We start from the raw sequence: 15,230 nt of genomic DNA, 5'->3' as shown, positions 1-15,230 counted from the left end.
ACCATATGCACCAAAGGATTTCATTTAGTTGCTTCTGTCTAGTTGTGAGCCTGTTTATTCTTAGTGCATTCTTTTACAATGTGTGTTTCTTAGCCTCTAAAGAATAAAAATTCCCTGATATTTTCTGGTTAACTAATTAAAGACATTATATTTGACGTATAGGATAGAAAACCATGGACTCCTAACTGATATTTCATAATAGCCTAAGGAAAATAGAGAAAGCAGTTTTATAGGGAATTTGATCTGTAATAATCCAGAGAGGTCAGGACTAAATAAATTGCATTTATAATGTAATGAGTTACTGTATATAGCCTTCGTCTCTTATTATAGCTACATATGTAAAAATCAAGAGGAGAGTTAATGCAATTCTTTAAATAATTCAGGCTCATAAATCTGTTATTGAGGAAATAAAGGGAATGATAAATATTAGTTGTCGGTATTGATCAAATTCACTGGGTAATTATTTAGTTCTCCATTATACCTATATGGTGATCAATTTGGTGTGCTTCATGCATAGCTCCTTGTGGCTGCTGAAATTGCAGTAAAACTCATGGAATTAATATTTACTTGGTTGATGAATATTACCACCTCGCTATTTGGCCTATGGAACTAATAAAGGACTCTATTCCTAAGATATAATATGCTTTTCAGAGTAACCTATGCTATTGGTTACTGTTCTCTATAAAGAGATATCTTTATTTTCTAAACATTTGCCAACTAGAGTAGAGCTAAGCTTGATTAAAAGATTGAAATCTCAGACTAAAGAGTTTGAAATTTCTCTTTTCCTTAACTGGTCATGAATGAGACTAGGCAGAGGAAAAGGGGAAAGGGCACTTAAAAAACAACTATATGATTTATATTCATCAAATAATCTCTCAGCCCCTTTGAACCTCCATTTAATCATCTTTAAAATAAGTCCATTACATTAGATGATGTCTAAGGTTCCTCACCCCTCAAATTTATACAATCATCATAGCTCCTGGTGTTATTATTAGGGTCTTGAAATTTTTCTTTCAAATCACAGCAATTGATTTAAGTATCCTTACTGAATGACTTTGTCATGGCATATATAGGAAGTTTTATTTGTAGTCAGGTCTGTTTTATTTGAGTAGGGTCCTAGGGCACACATATATTCTTTGCTATTGTTTTTAAAAGAAATTTTATTAACTCTTTCACTTGTTACATCACAGTCATTTCTGAATATACTGCCTTCTATCACCAAATGACTTTAGTCACTGTATCACTTCATTATGCTCAACAGTGTAAGTACCATACTACACCCATCATTCCTTCATTGTGAACTCCAATGGAGTAGGTACTTTCATGCTTCTTCCATGGAGCCAAGATTGGTCATGACAAAGATTAGTTGGCTTTTGAATATTTTTTGCACTTACTTCCCAGGATCATTGTGAAGTTCAAATGAGAGAATAATTGTAAGCATTTAGCACAGTGGCATATAAATGTTAGCTATTATTATCATTTTGTGTTATTTTTACGTAAATTATTATGGCTAGTCAAAAAGCATTTAATAAGATCTATATGTCAAATATGGTGCTAAGTGCATTATTAAAAAAAAGGCAAAAAAAGCAGTACCTTCCTTCAAAGAGCTTATACCTTAATGGGGAAGATATTTTATAAGTAACTAGGTCTATAAAAGAGGCATACAGAGAAAATGAAAGGAAGTATTGTCAGCACCTGGGGGTTGGGGGAAGATGGGAAATTCCAAATCCTGCCTTCTGTAAAAGAAAGCTTTGGGAGGAGTTTCACATTCTACCTTCTGTCCTCATTCTTGTAGAACTCAGGCCTTGAGCCACACCTGAATGAATCCAGAGAAAAAAAAAGTGGACATTAAGAGGCAGGGCATTCCAGACATAGGAGATGAATTGTCCTGTTTGACATAGAATCATGGAAAGACTTACATGAACTGAAATAAAGTTAGGTTAGCAGTTTCAAGACTACAACAGTATAAATGCAAAGAAGAATCATAGGTCAATAGAAAATAAATGCTGTAAAATTACAAAGAACAAGCTTATTCCCAAAGAAGAGATATGAGAAGATCTTACTCCTTTGCATTGGTGAGGATCCATCCCATGTAGATTATTGCTTATATTGACAATTTTTTCATTGTATTAATGAGTTTTATTGATTTTTCCTTCCTCCTGTCTCTTTTTTTCTTTCAAAAAATTCTTTCATATGGCTTTGCTTTGTACAAGGAAGAGTAGGGAGAATTTATGTGAAGTGAAAACATAATACCAATTTTTAAAAAGGCTATTTCAATAATGCAAGCAAGAGGTGATAAACTAAGGGGGATTTATCATTCAAGAAGAGAGAACAAATATGAAAGATGTTATGAAAGTAGACATGACAAAATTTGGGAGAATGTCTTGCCCATGATAGGCCCCTGACAGCTTGAGTAGAAGTGAAGAGTACAGGATGACACTCAGATTCTGAGCCTGGATGACTGGGGATATGGTAATACTCTCAATAGTATTTAGGGAAGTTTGTGATGAGGAAGGATTTGGTAGGAAAGATAATGAGTTCTGCTTTAGATATTTGAGTGTGAGATACCAATGATATATTCAGTTTTAGATGTTGAAGATGCAGTTAGAGATACTTGACTGAAGATTTTTAGCTTGGATATATGGATTTAGGTGTTATCTATGTAGGTATGATAATTTAAGTCATAGGAGCTGAAGAGATCCCCAAGTCAGATAGGATAGGGCAAAAAGGAAAAAGGGGCCCAAGACAAGAGAGAACTCTGATTTATACAAAGTATCATGTGTAAAGAACCTGAAAATGGAGGCTGAGAAAAAGTGGCAGAGGGGCAGAGAATCAAGAGAGAGCAGTGTGATGAAAATATAGAAATGAATGGGCGTATTTATACTGGCTCTCCTTTATGCCTTGGAAGCTTCTTCCTCTTCATCTTCACCTTATAGAATCTCTGATTTTCTTTGAGACTCAGTTCAAATGTCACCAAAAAAATTCTTGCCACCAGAGTTTCTGGCACTATGAAATGGTCTAGTATCAGAAAGTGATAGGGTTTTTTCCAGTGGAAATAAATAAATAAAGAAATAACATCTATATTGTTACAGTACCCTACTGTATCTTTCTATCTGACTTGGAACTGAAGCCATCTATGTGCTGTCTTCACTATTAGAATGTGAGGCTTTTGAAAAAAGGACTATTTTTCTTTATTATTTTATATCCCCAAGGCTTCTCATAGTGTTTTGCTCATTGTAAACACTTAATAATTACTTCGTTCATTTGAGCTTCAGATTCACTCTCTCTCACTAGGTGCAGAAGCTTTCCTCTTTAAAGGTTATTTTCTAACTACTCCATATGTATCTTGTGTATACCTATTTAGTTACATGTCCCATGTTAGGATAACCTTGAAGATAGGGGCTATTTTTGCCTCTTTTTTGACAAGCTTAGCTTCCAAATGAAGAGGTTGTATTACTGAACAGCCCTTTGAATAAACTGTTGCCATTTGACAGATAAGGAGTGCTACATTTCAAAAGCATTGTCTGTGTCCCTAATCCAGAATAATCGTCCCAGGGTTTCTTGGGAGATAAAAGGAAAGTAATTTTCACTTGCTTCCCCAATGCTACACAGGAAAAGGTCTCACAATAAATAGTATGTGTATGAAGATCTTTTAGAATCCCACATGTATATGTGAAAATCACAACCATACTGAAATACAAAGTTGGACAGTTTCAACAAATAAGGAACATTTTTAATGAAGTTTACCAAAGATGACTGCCTGCTTAGTTCTCAGCAAGTGCCTGATTTGATGTTGAATGGGGAAAGCAAAGGAAATCAACTTTCTAATTCAGAAGGAAAGTTGATCCCTTCAGAGTTTCCCAGACATGGAGGACCTTCCCCTAAGGGAATTAGGATCTGGCATTGACTGGAAGTTAACCCCCTTATTCTCAGTTGAGAAATTGGCTTGGTACCTACAAATTGCTCTCTCAAGTACTAGGGTTTAGGATCTTTCGTTGTGTCCCCATTCCACAATTTGACATTATGAGTCATTATCTCCTTGAGGGTAGTGAATCTTGTTTGCTTGTATTTGTATTTCTAGCACTTGGCACAGAACCTGGCACTTAATAAGAGCTTAATAAAGGCCCTGCTTCTCTGTCTCTCTGTCTTTGTCTCTCTTTATAGATAAATACAAGATAATTTTACTTTATTCTGTGTAAAGGAATATATCTCAAACATTTCCTTGAATTTATTTTGTGAAAGACAAGAGAATTAAGAAATAAACATGTTTGTTTGTGGGGTTTTTTTTTAAGAGGAAAAAGTTTTATCAGATACATTAAAGAGATTCTTTCCCTATAAATAGGGAAACAAAATCTTCTAGGGACATGGGCCTCCCAAGAGAAGTCTAATTGCTATGTGTGGTTTATATAAACTAGTGTCATTACTTTATAGTCATGGTCACAATGAATTAGAAATCTGTTTGGAAATTGCCTTTCAGTTAGAAGTAAGAAAGATTTAGTTTTCTCCCGTTTACAGTATTACAACTTTCTTATTTGGTTCATGCTGTCTACTGCCTATACCCTTCTAGGCAAGCATTGTTTGAGAGGAGGATAAGAAAAAAGTTGGGGTTATAGGGTGCTCCTTTCCCCCCTCATCCCCATCCCCTTGCACTCTGTGTACCTAGCTAGTGTTCTTTTATGATGAGAGGAATAGAAGCTCAATTGATGTTGGATGATTCAAAATGAAGAAATTGTGACTTTTGGAAAGGAAATGTAAATAATCTGCTAAATATCTTGATTATTTATAACTGCATATCATTTGTACATTTCTGTGTGTTTCAAAGGAACACGAAGCTCTGAGGATCTCTGCCAAAAGCTATAAATTTGAATCTTAAATGTCTACTGCATTTTAAAGATTATCTAAGTGATAGACTAAATGTTTTGTGTTTCATGAATTCATAGACTCATAGGACCAAAAATGACCTTAATTGCTCATTCAATCCATTTCACTGCCTCTAAGAAAAACAGTATTTAAACCACCCACTGGAAAGGCAGATCTGTTTGTTTATTTAACATAGTTATAGGAGGGAATTAGGTCTCCTTTTGTCACCAAATGTGATACTTTAGATTCACAGACTTTACAATCAGGGGATTCATCTAATATTTAATCTAAAGCCCTTCTGTTTCACTTTAAGCATCTTCCATTCTGTTTTATTGTCCACCAATTCAAAAATTAAAAATTGTCAATATCTCAGTGTTTATTTGTGGTTTTAAAGAATAATTATATTCTTTTTTGAAGGTTATTTTTAGCATTCCCAAACTAGTCTGACAGATGTTGAGAATGGCACCCTATAGTTTTCACATTCTACACCCTTATATGATATGAGACAGGATGGGGACTGTATCCGTGATTTCACTGACATAGGGAATTTATGGGTGAGGAAACTTCCTATGCTAATGTAGGCATGCATCTTCTCACTACTTATGTCTTTGGAAAATTGTCCTCACACTTCTAAGTCCAGAGGGGCAAAACCTATAACTATAGCCCCTTCATATTCTTTCTTCAAACAGTACTGAAAAAATGAAATCTTCCTTCCTCCCAGGCTCAGACCATACAAGCAATTTCCAAATATATTTCATCTAATTTTTTCTTAGCTTTGTGAAATTAAATGATTAGTACAGGGTCTTCCAGTCAGTAGGTGTCAGAGGTAGGACCTCTGAACCCAGATCTGCCGACCTTGGGACTAGTTCTTTATACATACCATTTTACCTCTTCTTATCACAGATGATATTATACTTGTTTTTTAATCATAGTGATAAATGTGACATAGGCCCACAGGATTTATATACTCTTATGTTACAGATAAATAAAAGAAGCTCAGAGAGATTAAGTGATTTACTAAAAATTACAGAAGTAATAAATAGCAGAGCCTGAAGCTGAATTCAGTTCTTCCATTTACTTTGTTGTCTACTTTGACCACAAGATATTTTTCAGTGCTATGTCATTTTATATTTATTTAGTTTAATTTTTCTCTTCTCAGTTGCCTTTTATTAAACTTTAGCCTGTTTAAATCTTTCCACTTTCTAATTATTGTAGAATGTAGAATTGGAAGAAAGGATATTTCAATCCAGTACCCTCATTCTACAAATGAAGTAATTTTCCAAAGTTTACATAGTCTGTAAATAGAAGAGCTGAGGTTTTAACTCTTGGTCCTATATTATAATTTTGGATTTTAATCAGGTTCTCTATGATATGACATGTAATTATAACAAAATAGTTATTTCATGGGCAGCCAGATGCAATGGATAGATCACTGGACCTGAAGTCAAGAGGATCTAAGTTCAAATCTGGCCTCAGACACAATATTTCCTAGGTGTGAGACCCTCCTCCCCCCAGGCAAGTCATTTAACCCCATGCCTTAGCAAAAAAAAAAAAAAATACTCATTTTACATTCCTGCCAGTTTTAAAAGATTTTACATTGCTAAGTGGTATGATTTTCAGCCACTTTTGGTACCAAACATTTTTTCCCCTCTATCTTGCTCTTCCTCATATCATCTTAGATTTTCTTTTGGTTCCAGAGTCTCTGCGGCCCTCAGAATACTTCTGAGCAGGGAGTGAATACAGAGAATAACTACCCTAGAGAGTCTGGTAAAATCTGGATTACTCCTAGAGGTAGGATCTAATTCCTTCTGCCTCTTATTCTCTATGCTCTGAAGCTAACTTGACCTTTACTTGAGTAGAGGAAATGCAAAGATATCTGTAATAGGAGGTACCTTTGTAATGATGAAGCAAATTTGGAAGGGCCCTATTGTATATCATGTTGTCAGGTCAACAAGCATTTATTAAATGCTTACTATTAACAAGGACCTTTAAGTACTCAGGGATTAGAAGATGTATAGTGAATATCATCACAGTTAATATTGTTATTAAATAAAACATTAGTATTTTCAAATTTTAATTGCTTTGATGAATTTATGATCTCATTGGGTTAAGTTCTCCCTTTACCTATCATCTTTCCTATCATTCATGCCTTCTTATCATATATGATTCTAGTTTATTTCCTTCTATGAGTCCTTCATAGATCTATATACTCAACACATTGGAGATCTTCCTCTTAGTCTTTTAATATTTTTATGAATTCCAGCATAATACTTTGACTGCCTGTCTGTTCACCATGCTCTTTCTACATGACACATTTCTTTTTCTTTTCTTTTTTTAAATAACTTTTTATTGATAGAACTCATGCCAGGGTAATTTTTTATAACATTATCCTTTGCATTCACTTCTTTTTTATTTTAATTTTAATTTTATTTTATTTAATAATAACTTTGTATTGACAGAATCCATGCCAGGGTGATTTTTTACAACATTATCCTTTGCACTCGCTTATGTTCCATTTTTTTCCCCTCCCTCCCTCCACCCCCCCCCCCCAAGATGGCAAGCAGTCCTATATATGTTAAATATGTTGCAGTATATCCTAGATACAATACATATTTGCAGAACCGAACAGTTCTCCTGTTGCACAGTGAGAATTGGATTCAGAAAGTAAAAATAACTCGGGAAGAAAATCAAAAATGCAAATAGTTCACATTCGTTTCCCAGTGTTCCTTCTTTGGGTGTAGCTGTTTTTGTCCATCATTTATCCATTGAAACTCAGTTAGGTCTCTTTGTCATAGAAATCCACTTCCATCAGAATACATCCTCATACAATATCGTTGTCGAAGTATATAATGATCTCCTGGTTCTGCTCATCTCACTTAGCATCAGTCCATGTAGGTCTCTCCAAGCCTCTCTGTATTCATCCTGCTGGTCATTCCTTACAGAGCAATAATATTCCATAACATTCATATACCACAATTTACCCAGCCATTCTCCAATTGATGGGCATCCATTCATTTTCCAGTTTCTAGCCACTACAAACAGGGCTGCTACCAACATTTTGGCACATACAGGTCCCTTTCCCTTCTTTAGTATTTCTTTGGGGTATAAGCCCAATAGAAACACTGCTGGATCAAAGGGTATGCACAGTTTGATAACTTTTTGGGCATAATTCCAGATTGCTCTCCAGAATGGTTGGATTCGTTCACAACTCCACCAACAATGCATCAGATGACACATATTTCTTGACATCTTTTCTTTTCACACATTACCTCTTACTATGGCCCATGAGAATATTGCTGACCTTACCTCCATGTCTTTATTATTTGTAAGATCATCACCTACATACTAGGTAGATCTTTAGACTTCTTTGTTGTGACAAATTGTTCTACATTGCTGTCCCTTCTGTAAGAAATTGAAACAAATAGAGTCAGTAGCTTTACTTTTTAATTTTCTGGATTTTTAGTTGACAGCTTATTTAAATTGGTCATTTTGAAGCTAGTATATTGCAATTTTTCATAAACCATGAAAATAATAAGTACTTTGTGTGCCTCAGGTTGTTTAAAAAAAACACCCAAAAACAAAATATGTTCATATATCCAAAATCTCATTTTATTAAAGAATAGTTACAGTCATGTTTGAAAGTTATTTTAGCATTTCCAAACTAGACAGATGCTGAGAATGGCATGCTATAGTTTCCACAGTCTATACCCTTCCTTAAGTATTATGATATGAGACAGCTTGGGGATCAGACCCATGATTTCATTGATTTAGGGAGCTTGTGGGTAAGCAACCTTCCCATGATAATATAGGCCTGCATCTTCTCACTAATTTATGTCTTTGGAGAGTTGCCCTCAAATTTCTAAAGCCAGAGGGACAAAACCTACAATTGTGGTCCTTTCACATTCTCTGTCAGAACCAATATACATTATTTAGATCTTTTAGGTAGAAAGAAGAATACTAAAAATCATGGGCTGTTAAGAGAGGTTGAATCTTGTTGAATACAGTGTCCCATATTCCAGCCAGATATAATTTTTATAGGTTTAGCCCTGTTTGAAATTTATTGACACGGCATGTCATGGATCCTATATTACACAGTGTCCTAAAAGTCTTACTGCAGTCTTTTTTTTCTCAATAGTATTTATTTTTCAAATTACACATAAAAAGAGTTTTCAGCTTTCATTTTTGTAAGATTTTGAGTTCCAATTTTTTTCTCTGAAATAGATTATACACGTACAGTCATTCTAAACATATTTTCATATTTGTGTACTTTACTAAGCTTTAATAGCTTAAAAACTGCAGTAAAACTTTTGGGGCATCCTGTACAGCATTTGGGGGTTGAATAAGGTGCTTATTAGAGAACTAATTTTATTCAACTTAATATATTTTTAGGTAAAAGTAATATTCAACCATTTTATTCTAATAGGATCTCCTGTAGCATACATTTCTAGTTAATGTATAGCACTACTGTGGACTTTATTATTGGAAACACCTGAAGGATTTCTTCCTAACATTATCTCATCCCTATGAGATTGCTTCATTTAGTGGTTTTGCATTATCTGCATTTCCCTCTTTCATAATCTTTCTACTCTGATTACAATTTCGGCTGCTAGTAGAAATAATTAAGCAAAAAAAAAAATGTCCTGGAATTTGCTCTTTCACGAACATCCCTGTGGAATACAATTCATTTCATAGAATCTTTGAACTGGAAGAGACTTTAATGATCATCTGTTCAAAGTTCCTCCTTTTTCTTTCTAAGAGGGGAAGTAATGTATCCAAGGTTACACAGGATAGAAAGGAGCACTGAAACCCAGGCTTCTGTCTCCTGGTTTAGCTCTCTACCACTATTCTGTGTTTTATCTATTGGAGCAACATGGCATTTTATGTTATGAGATAAGCAAGTCTAACAAAACTATATTGTTAAGTACCTATACACATACCCAATCTTGCATTTGGTACAATTAAGCAAAACAACTTCCCAAAGCTTTGTATATAAAAACATTTGAAATTAAGAGAAATAACTGCCCAAAGCTTTGTATTTAGAAAATTTGATATGGGATTCCACGATTCTTGACTTAGTAGCATTTCCTTCACCTCCCTCCTTGCCCTTCCCTCCTTCTTCCCATTACATTTACCATGGAGAAACAATGACTCAGTGTTATTTTTGTTAGAACCTTATGTTAGGAAGAAGACAGCTTGCTATTCTTCAGGTTTCATGAATTTCTTATTATACGAGCTTTACAGGGCACAGAGCCCCAAATGGTCACATTTTTATTCATAGTCTCCCTAGTCTGGTGAGGGTGGAATCTGGCAGGTGGACCAGCATAGCTGATGCCATCCCCAATTTCTCCATTGCTGTTGCAATGCACCCCATGATGGGGTACATGAAACAAAGAAACAGATCGTTTGTTAATGGAAGAAGGTACTTTTTCTTCTGGCTGGTTTCACCAACTTGAAGACTATATATCCTTATAGACAGGGACCCTCATCACCTCATCTTTTGTGGTAAGAGATGTCTTTTCCACTATCAGAGATCCATGCAACTAGGTAAAGACCTCAGAGCCTCAGTTTGAATCTCTGGTCCCTCATTGGTCAGATTCTGAAGGAGAAGTTATCTTGTGTTCTCATGTCCTTGAATGTTTTCATGGGAGCTTTTCAGTGTTGCAGGCTTCTTCTTTAAAAGATTTCTAGAGTTGGAGAAAAAGGGATATGATAAGTCTGAAAAGCTTAGTTCTTAATAGAAAGATGGCTTCAACCTTTCAGGGGGTAGAAACAGTATTATGGAATAGGCAAAAGGTTTATTGGAGGAGCCCACTTGAAATCTGAATGCATGGCTTGCAAGTTGAAACTAGGTGATATATGCTATTTAGGATTATCTTTCAAAGTCAATCTGAAATAGTGTTCTTTAATGATTTTGCTTCCTTAGCCAGGGTCCAGACCAACAAACCTCCATCATAAAGACATGGGATTTGAAGGGCTTTTTTCTAAGTAGAAAGGATGGATTATGTCATAGTTTGTGGGATGACTGGCTAGCATGAACACTATACTGTCTATTGCAATGAGACAGAATTATTGTTTGGAGGTAACTAGGTAATATGGACCTGCAGCTTCATTATGCATTAGTTATTATACACATGCATCATGCATAAACTCATACTTTTAAGCAGCTAGGTGGCACAGTGGACAGAGTGACAGACCTGGAATCAGAAAGACTCATTTTTGTGAATTCAAATCTGGCCTCAGATAGCTACTAGCTCTATAATCCTGTGCAAGTCATTTAACATTATTTGCCTCAGTTTCTTTATCTGTAAAATGATCTGGAGAAGGAAATGGCAAACCTTTCTAATATCTATGTTAAGAAAACCTCAAAATGGGGCAACTAAGTAGCAAAGTTGCATAGAGCACTGACCCTGAAGTCGGGAGGACTTGAGTTCAAATTTGACCTCAGACACCTAATACTTTCTAGCTGTGTGACCCTGGGCACTTAACCCCCACTACCTCAGCAAAAACAAACAAAAAAAGTAAAGTTTAAAAAAAATTTCAAAATGGGGCCATGAAGATTTGGACATGACTGAACAACAAGAATGCATGCTTTAACTAGCTGATTTTTCCACCTCAGATGTAAAAAACCAAAACCAAACCAAAAAACAACTATAAGATAATGACTTTTAATATTATTGCTTGGCTTAGATTTCTGGTGACTTTGATTGTTTCACTTTTCTTTGATTCTGAATCTTTTCCTCATTGTACATCTGGTAGAAGGAATCTGAGTTAATTATGACTAGTAGACCACAAAATCCTGGAATTTTTAGAGGTGGAAGGAATTCAAAGTTCAACTTGTACCTAGAAATGAATCCCCAGGATAACATTCTTGACAAAGGCTCATCCACCTTTAGCTTTAAGACCTCCCTCCAATGAGGCAGAAGCCTCTATCTCCTAAAAGAAGCTAGGACCATTTTTGGATAGGTCTAACTTTGGGAAATTTTTCCTATCAAGCCTAAATTTGTCTCTTGTATATGTATCTGACCTCTAGGGCCAAAAAGGATTAGCAGTCCTTCAGTTACTTGAAGACAACCAAGATAAGATATCCTCCTTGAATTTTCTCTTCTGTAGACTAAATCTTCCTAATTTTTTCAACTAAGCCTCATATGACATGAAACTCTTCACTCTCCAGTGATTCTCCAGGTTTCAATGTAATTCTTACTCTATAGCATTTGGATCTGAATACAACCATCCAAGTGTGATATGAATAGGTCAGAGTATAGAGAGATGGTCCTTCTTTATTACCGAGAGTTGTGTCTCACTAAATGTAACCCAAAGTGGGATTGGATGAGAAATGAAGAATAGAAAAGTCAGTGATTTCAACTTGAAAAAAATTTAATTTGTTATAAAAACTTTCAGTCTAGGTAAAATATAGCTTTATATAAAACTGACAATCTAGCTGAATGCAAAAATAGAACCTTTGAGAAAAGCTGAGTGCATTATATTGTTTATATATTGTTGATAGCTTCAAATTAATTGCATATTGTTAAATAAGAGCTTGCTTTTCAGAAATAATGGTCCTGACATCTAATTAACTTTGGTGGAAACTTTAGAATTTGTAAATAAATAAGGAATTAATCACATTTAATGAATTTGCATTTGTACTCTTTGTTTTGTCAGTTATTAAATTGTGGTGGATCTGATAAGGATAGGGTTGTCTATGTTCTTCGTGTTCTCTGGAAAAGTAGTTGAATTAATGTCAGTGTTGTACTATCTGAAAAAAAAATCTGAGTGCTATTAAAATGCTTCAAAATAAAACGATCAATTCTTTTTTGTGTTCTCTTGACAGGATAATTGAAGCCATCTGTATAGGTTGGTTCACTGCAGAGTGCATTGTGAGGTTCATCGTCTCCAAAAACAAGTGTGAGTTTGTCAAGAGACCCCTGAATATCATTGATTTACTGGCAATCACTCCCTATTACATCTCAGTGTTAATGACAGTCTTTACAGGAGAGAACTCTCAACTTCAGAGAGCTGGAGTCACCTTAAGAGTACTTAGAATGATGAGGATTTTTTGGGTAATTAAGCTTGCCCGTCATTTCATTGGACTTCAGACACTTGGATTGACTCTCAAACGGTGTTATAGAGAAATGGTTATGTTACTTGTCTTTATTTGTGTTGCCATGGCAATCTTTAGTGCACTTTCTCAGCTTCTTGAACATGGGCTGGACCTGGAAACATCCAACAAAGATTATGCCAGCATCCCTGCTGCCTGCTGGTGGGTGATTATCTCTATGACTACGGTTGGCTATGGTGATATGTATCCTATCACAGTGCCTGGAAGAATCCTTGGAGGAGTTTGTGTAGTGAGTGGGATCGTTCTATTGGCATTGCCCATAACTTTTATCTACCATAGCTTTGTGCAATGTTACCATGAGCTCAAGTTTAGATCTGCTAGATATAGTAGGAGCCTCTCTGCTGAATTCCTGAATTGATGTGTTGCTGCTCTCCTACTGCTTTGTATTACACGTCCGCTGACCGAAGAAAACATCAAGTGCTCCACAAGAGTCTCTTGCTGGATGATTTCTACAAGGAGGTTGTCATCAGCTTTGTCGGGTAATTGTAATTCTGCCCAGCTGAGGAGGCGAATGTTTCATTTATTAAGAAAGAAATAGGATGGAACTTAAGGAAGGAAACTCATGGTGATTCTTAGAATGACAAAAGGAAGACTTCAGGACATTATTTAGAATTTATCCTCTTTGCCTTGAATAACTACAGATTTCAAAAAGCACATATTATTTAAATATTTAAAAACTTAAAGGTCTTATTTTCCAAATGTATTTCAATGCTTGTACTCAGAAAAAAAGTTTGGAATTTATAGTATTTTGGTTAGTTGGGGGAAAGCATTTCTATTTCCTGATGGTATGCAGTTTTTTTTTTTACATCTTTGTCAGGAGTAATCCAGAAATATATACTGCATGCAAGAATGGCTCAATGCATACTAAAAAGATTTGGCTAAAAAATTTAAGCTATTGAATGAGGCTATAAAGCAAACAGGGATAATTTTTGACTCTTCAGCATCTCTTTCAATTTACTAGTTATATTTTGCTCTAATTATAATACTCACTGTATATTATAGCTTTGTTGAACTTTGAATGTTGTATTCCTTTAATGTCCAGCTGGATTTTTCTTTTATTTGTTTCCTTATATATCCATCCATAAGTGATTTAAGAGCAAAAAGAGTTTCCTAAGTTACCCTCTCATCAGATCATATCATAACAAGTTGATGGCATCAAAGGGTTTTGCCCTATTAGATATTGTGGCCCAATGAAGAGTGCTGAAAGTGGAAATAGGAGAACTGGGTGCTGGTCCTGTCTTAGGCACTTATTAGTTGTGTGACCATAGCTAAATCACCTGGCCTCTCAAAGTCTCAGTTTCCACATCACTAAAATGAGGAAAATAATACATGTACTCTCTATTTCACAGGGCTGTTGGAAATCTTCAAGCATCATACTGAGTTTTTAGAAATCTGCATAAGGCTTTGGTTCCAACATTGCAAAATCAATAAAAAGAGTTTGATCAATGAGTAGAAGTGCACCAGTACATTATTAGTGAGTATTAAGCTTCAGCTAAATATGCATGCATACACACACACACACACACACACACACACACACTCCTATTCTGCTATTTTAGAAAGTAACTTTTCAAACTCTATGCTGAATATAATTTCAGATGTAATGATATTATAATTAGCCCTGCAGGCCAGTTAACTATGATGATGTTTCTGTGCTGTTGAAATTTAACAGGTTTTTAATCAGAACTTTTTATTCAGTTGTCTTAGTGATTGATTTTGGTGAATTCGGTTGAACTGCCTATGTAATAAGACTGATTCAGCTAAGACAGCTGAAAAGTACAATTCTGCTCTTTTTATCTGATATTTAAAATTGTAAAGATAGTATAAACATGTTGACTTCTGTATAGTGGAAGATACTGATAAATATATTCATTGGGTTCAATAAGAAAGTCAAACTGATTATTGCTAAGGTAGTGATAAGTTTCTGTGCCTCTATAAAAATACAGCTCTAAATCAGTACTTTGTTTTTATAATCATCAGTCCCATCAGGAAACTTGGACTACAAATCATTAACAGTTAAACTAATGGAGATACATCATTTTTTTCTTTTTTCTTCTTTTTTTTGAAAAAAATTCAAGAATATTTTATTTTTCAAAATACATGTAAAGATTGTTTTCAACATTCATTTTTGTAAGACTTTGTGATCCAGATTTTTTCCCTCCTTCTCTTTCCTTCCCCCTGCCCAAGACAGCAAGCAATCTGATATAGGTTAAATATGTGCAATTCTTTTAAACGTATTTTTATATTTGTCATG

General features: G+C 35.0%; 1 protein-coding gene across 1 annotated transcript in view; it reads left to right on the top strand.

Moving 5' to 3' along the window:
- KCNG3 (potassium voltage-gated channel modifier subfamily G member 3) overlaps positions 1–14,425 on the top strand; it is a 40,634-nt gene extending 26,209 nt beyond the window's left edge. The window contains exon 2 of the mRNA XM_051975177.1: positions 12,689–14,425. Within this exon, the coding sequence (XP_051831137.1) occupies positions 12,689–13,334 (646 nt within the window). The 3' untranslated portion in view covers positions 13,335–14,425. The remainder of the gene's footprint in view (positions 1–12,688) is intronic.
- Positions 14,426–15,230: the final 805 nt, after the last annotated feature.

The sequence above is a fragment of the Antechinus flavipes genome, chromosome 2 (genome assembly GCF_016432865.1).
Source record: "Antechinus flavipes isolate AdamAnt ecotype Samford, QLD, Australia chromosome 2, AdamAnt_v2, whole genome shotgun sequence".
Classification (NCBI taxonomy): domain Eukaryota; kingdom Metazoa; phylum Chordata; class Mammalia; order Dasyuromorphia; family Dasyuridae; genus Antechinus; species Antechinus flavipes.
Note: the sequence above shows the minus strand (reverse complement) of the source record. Positions and strands in the feature narration are given on the sequence as shown.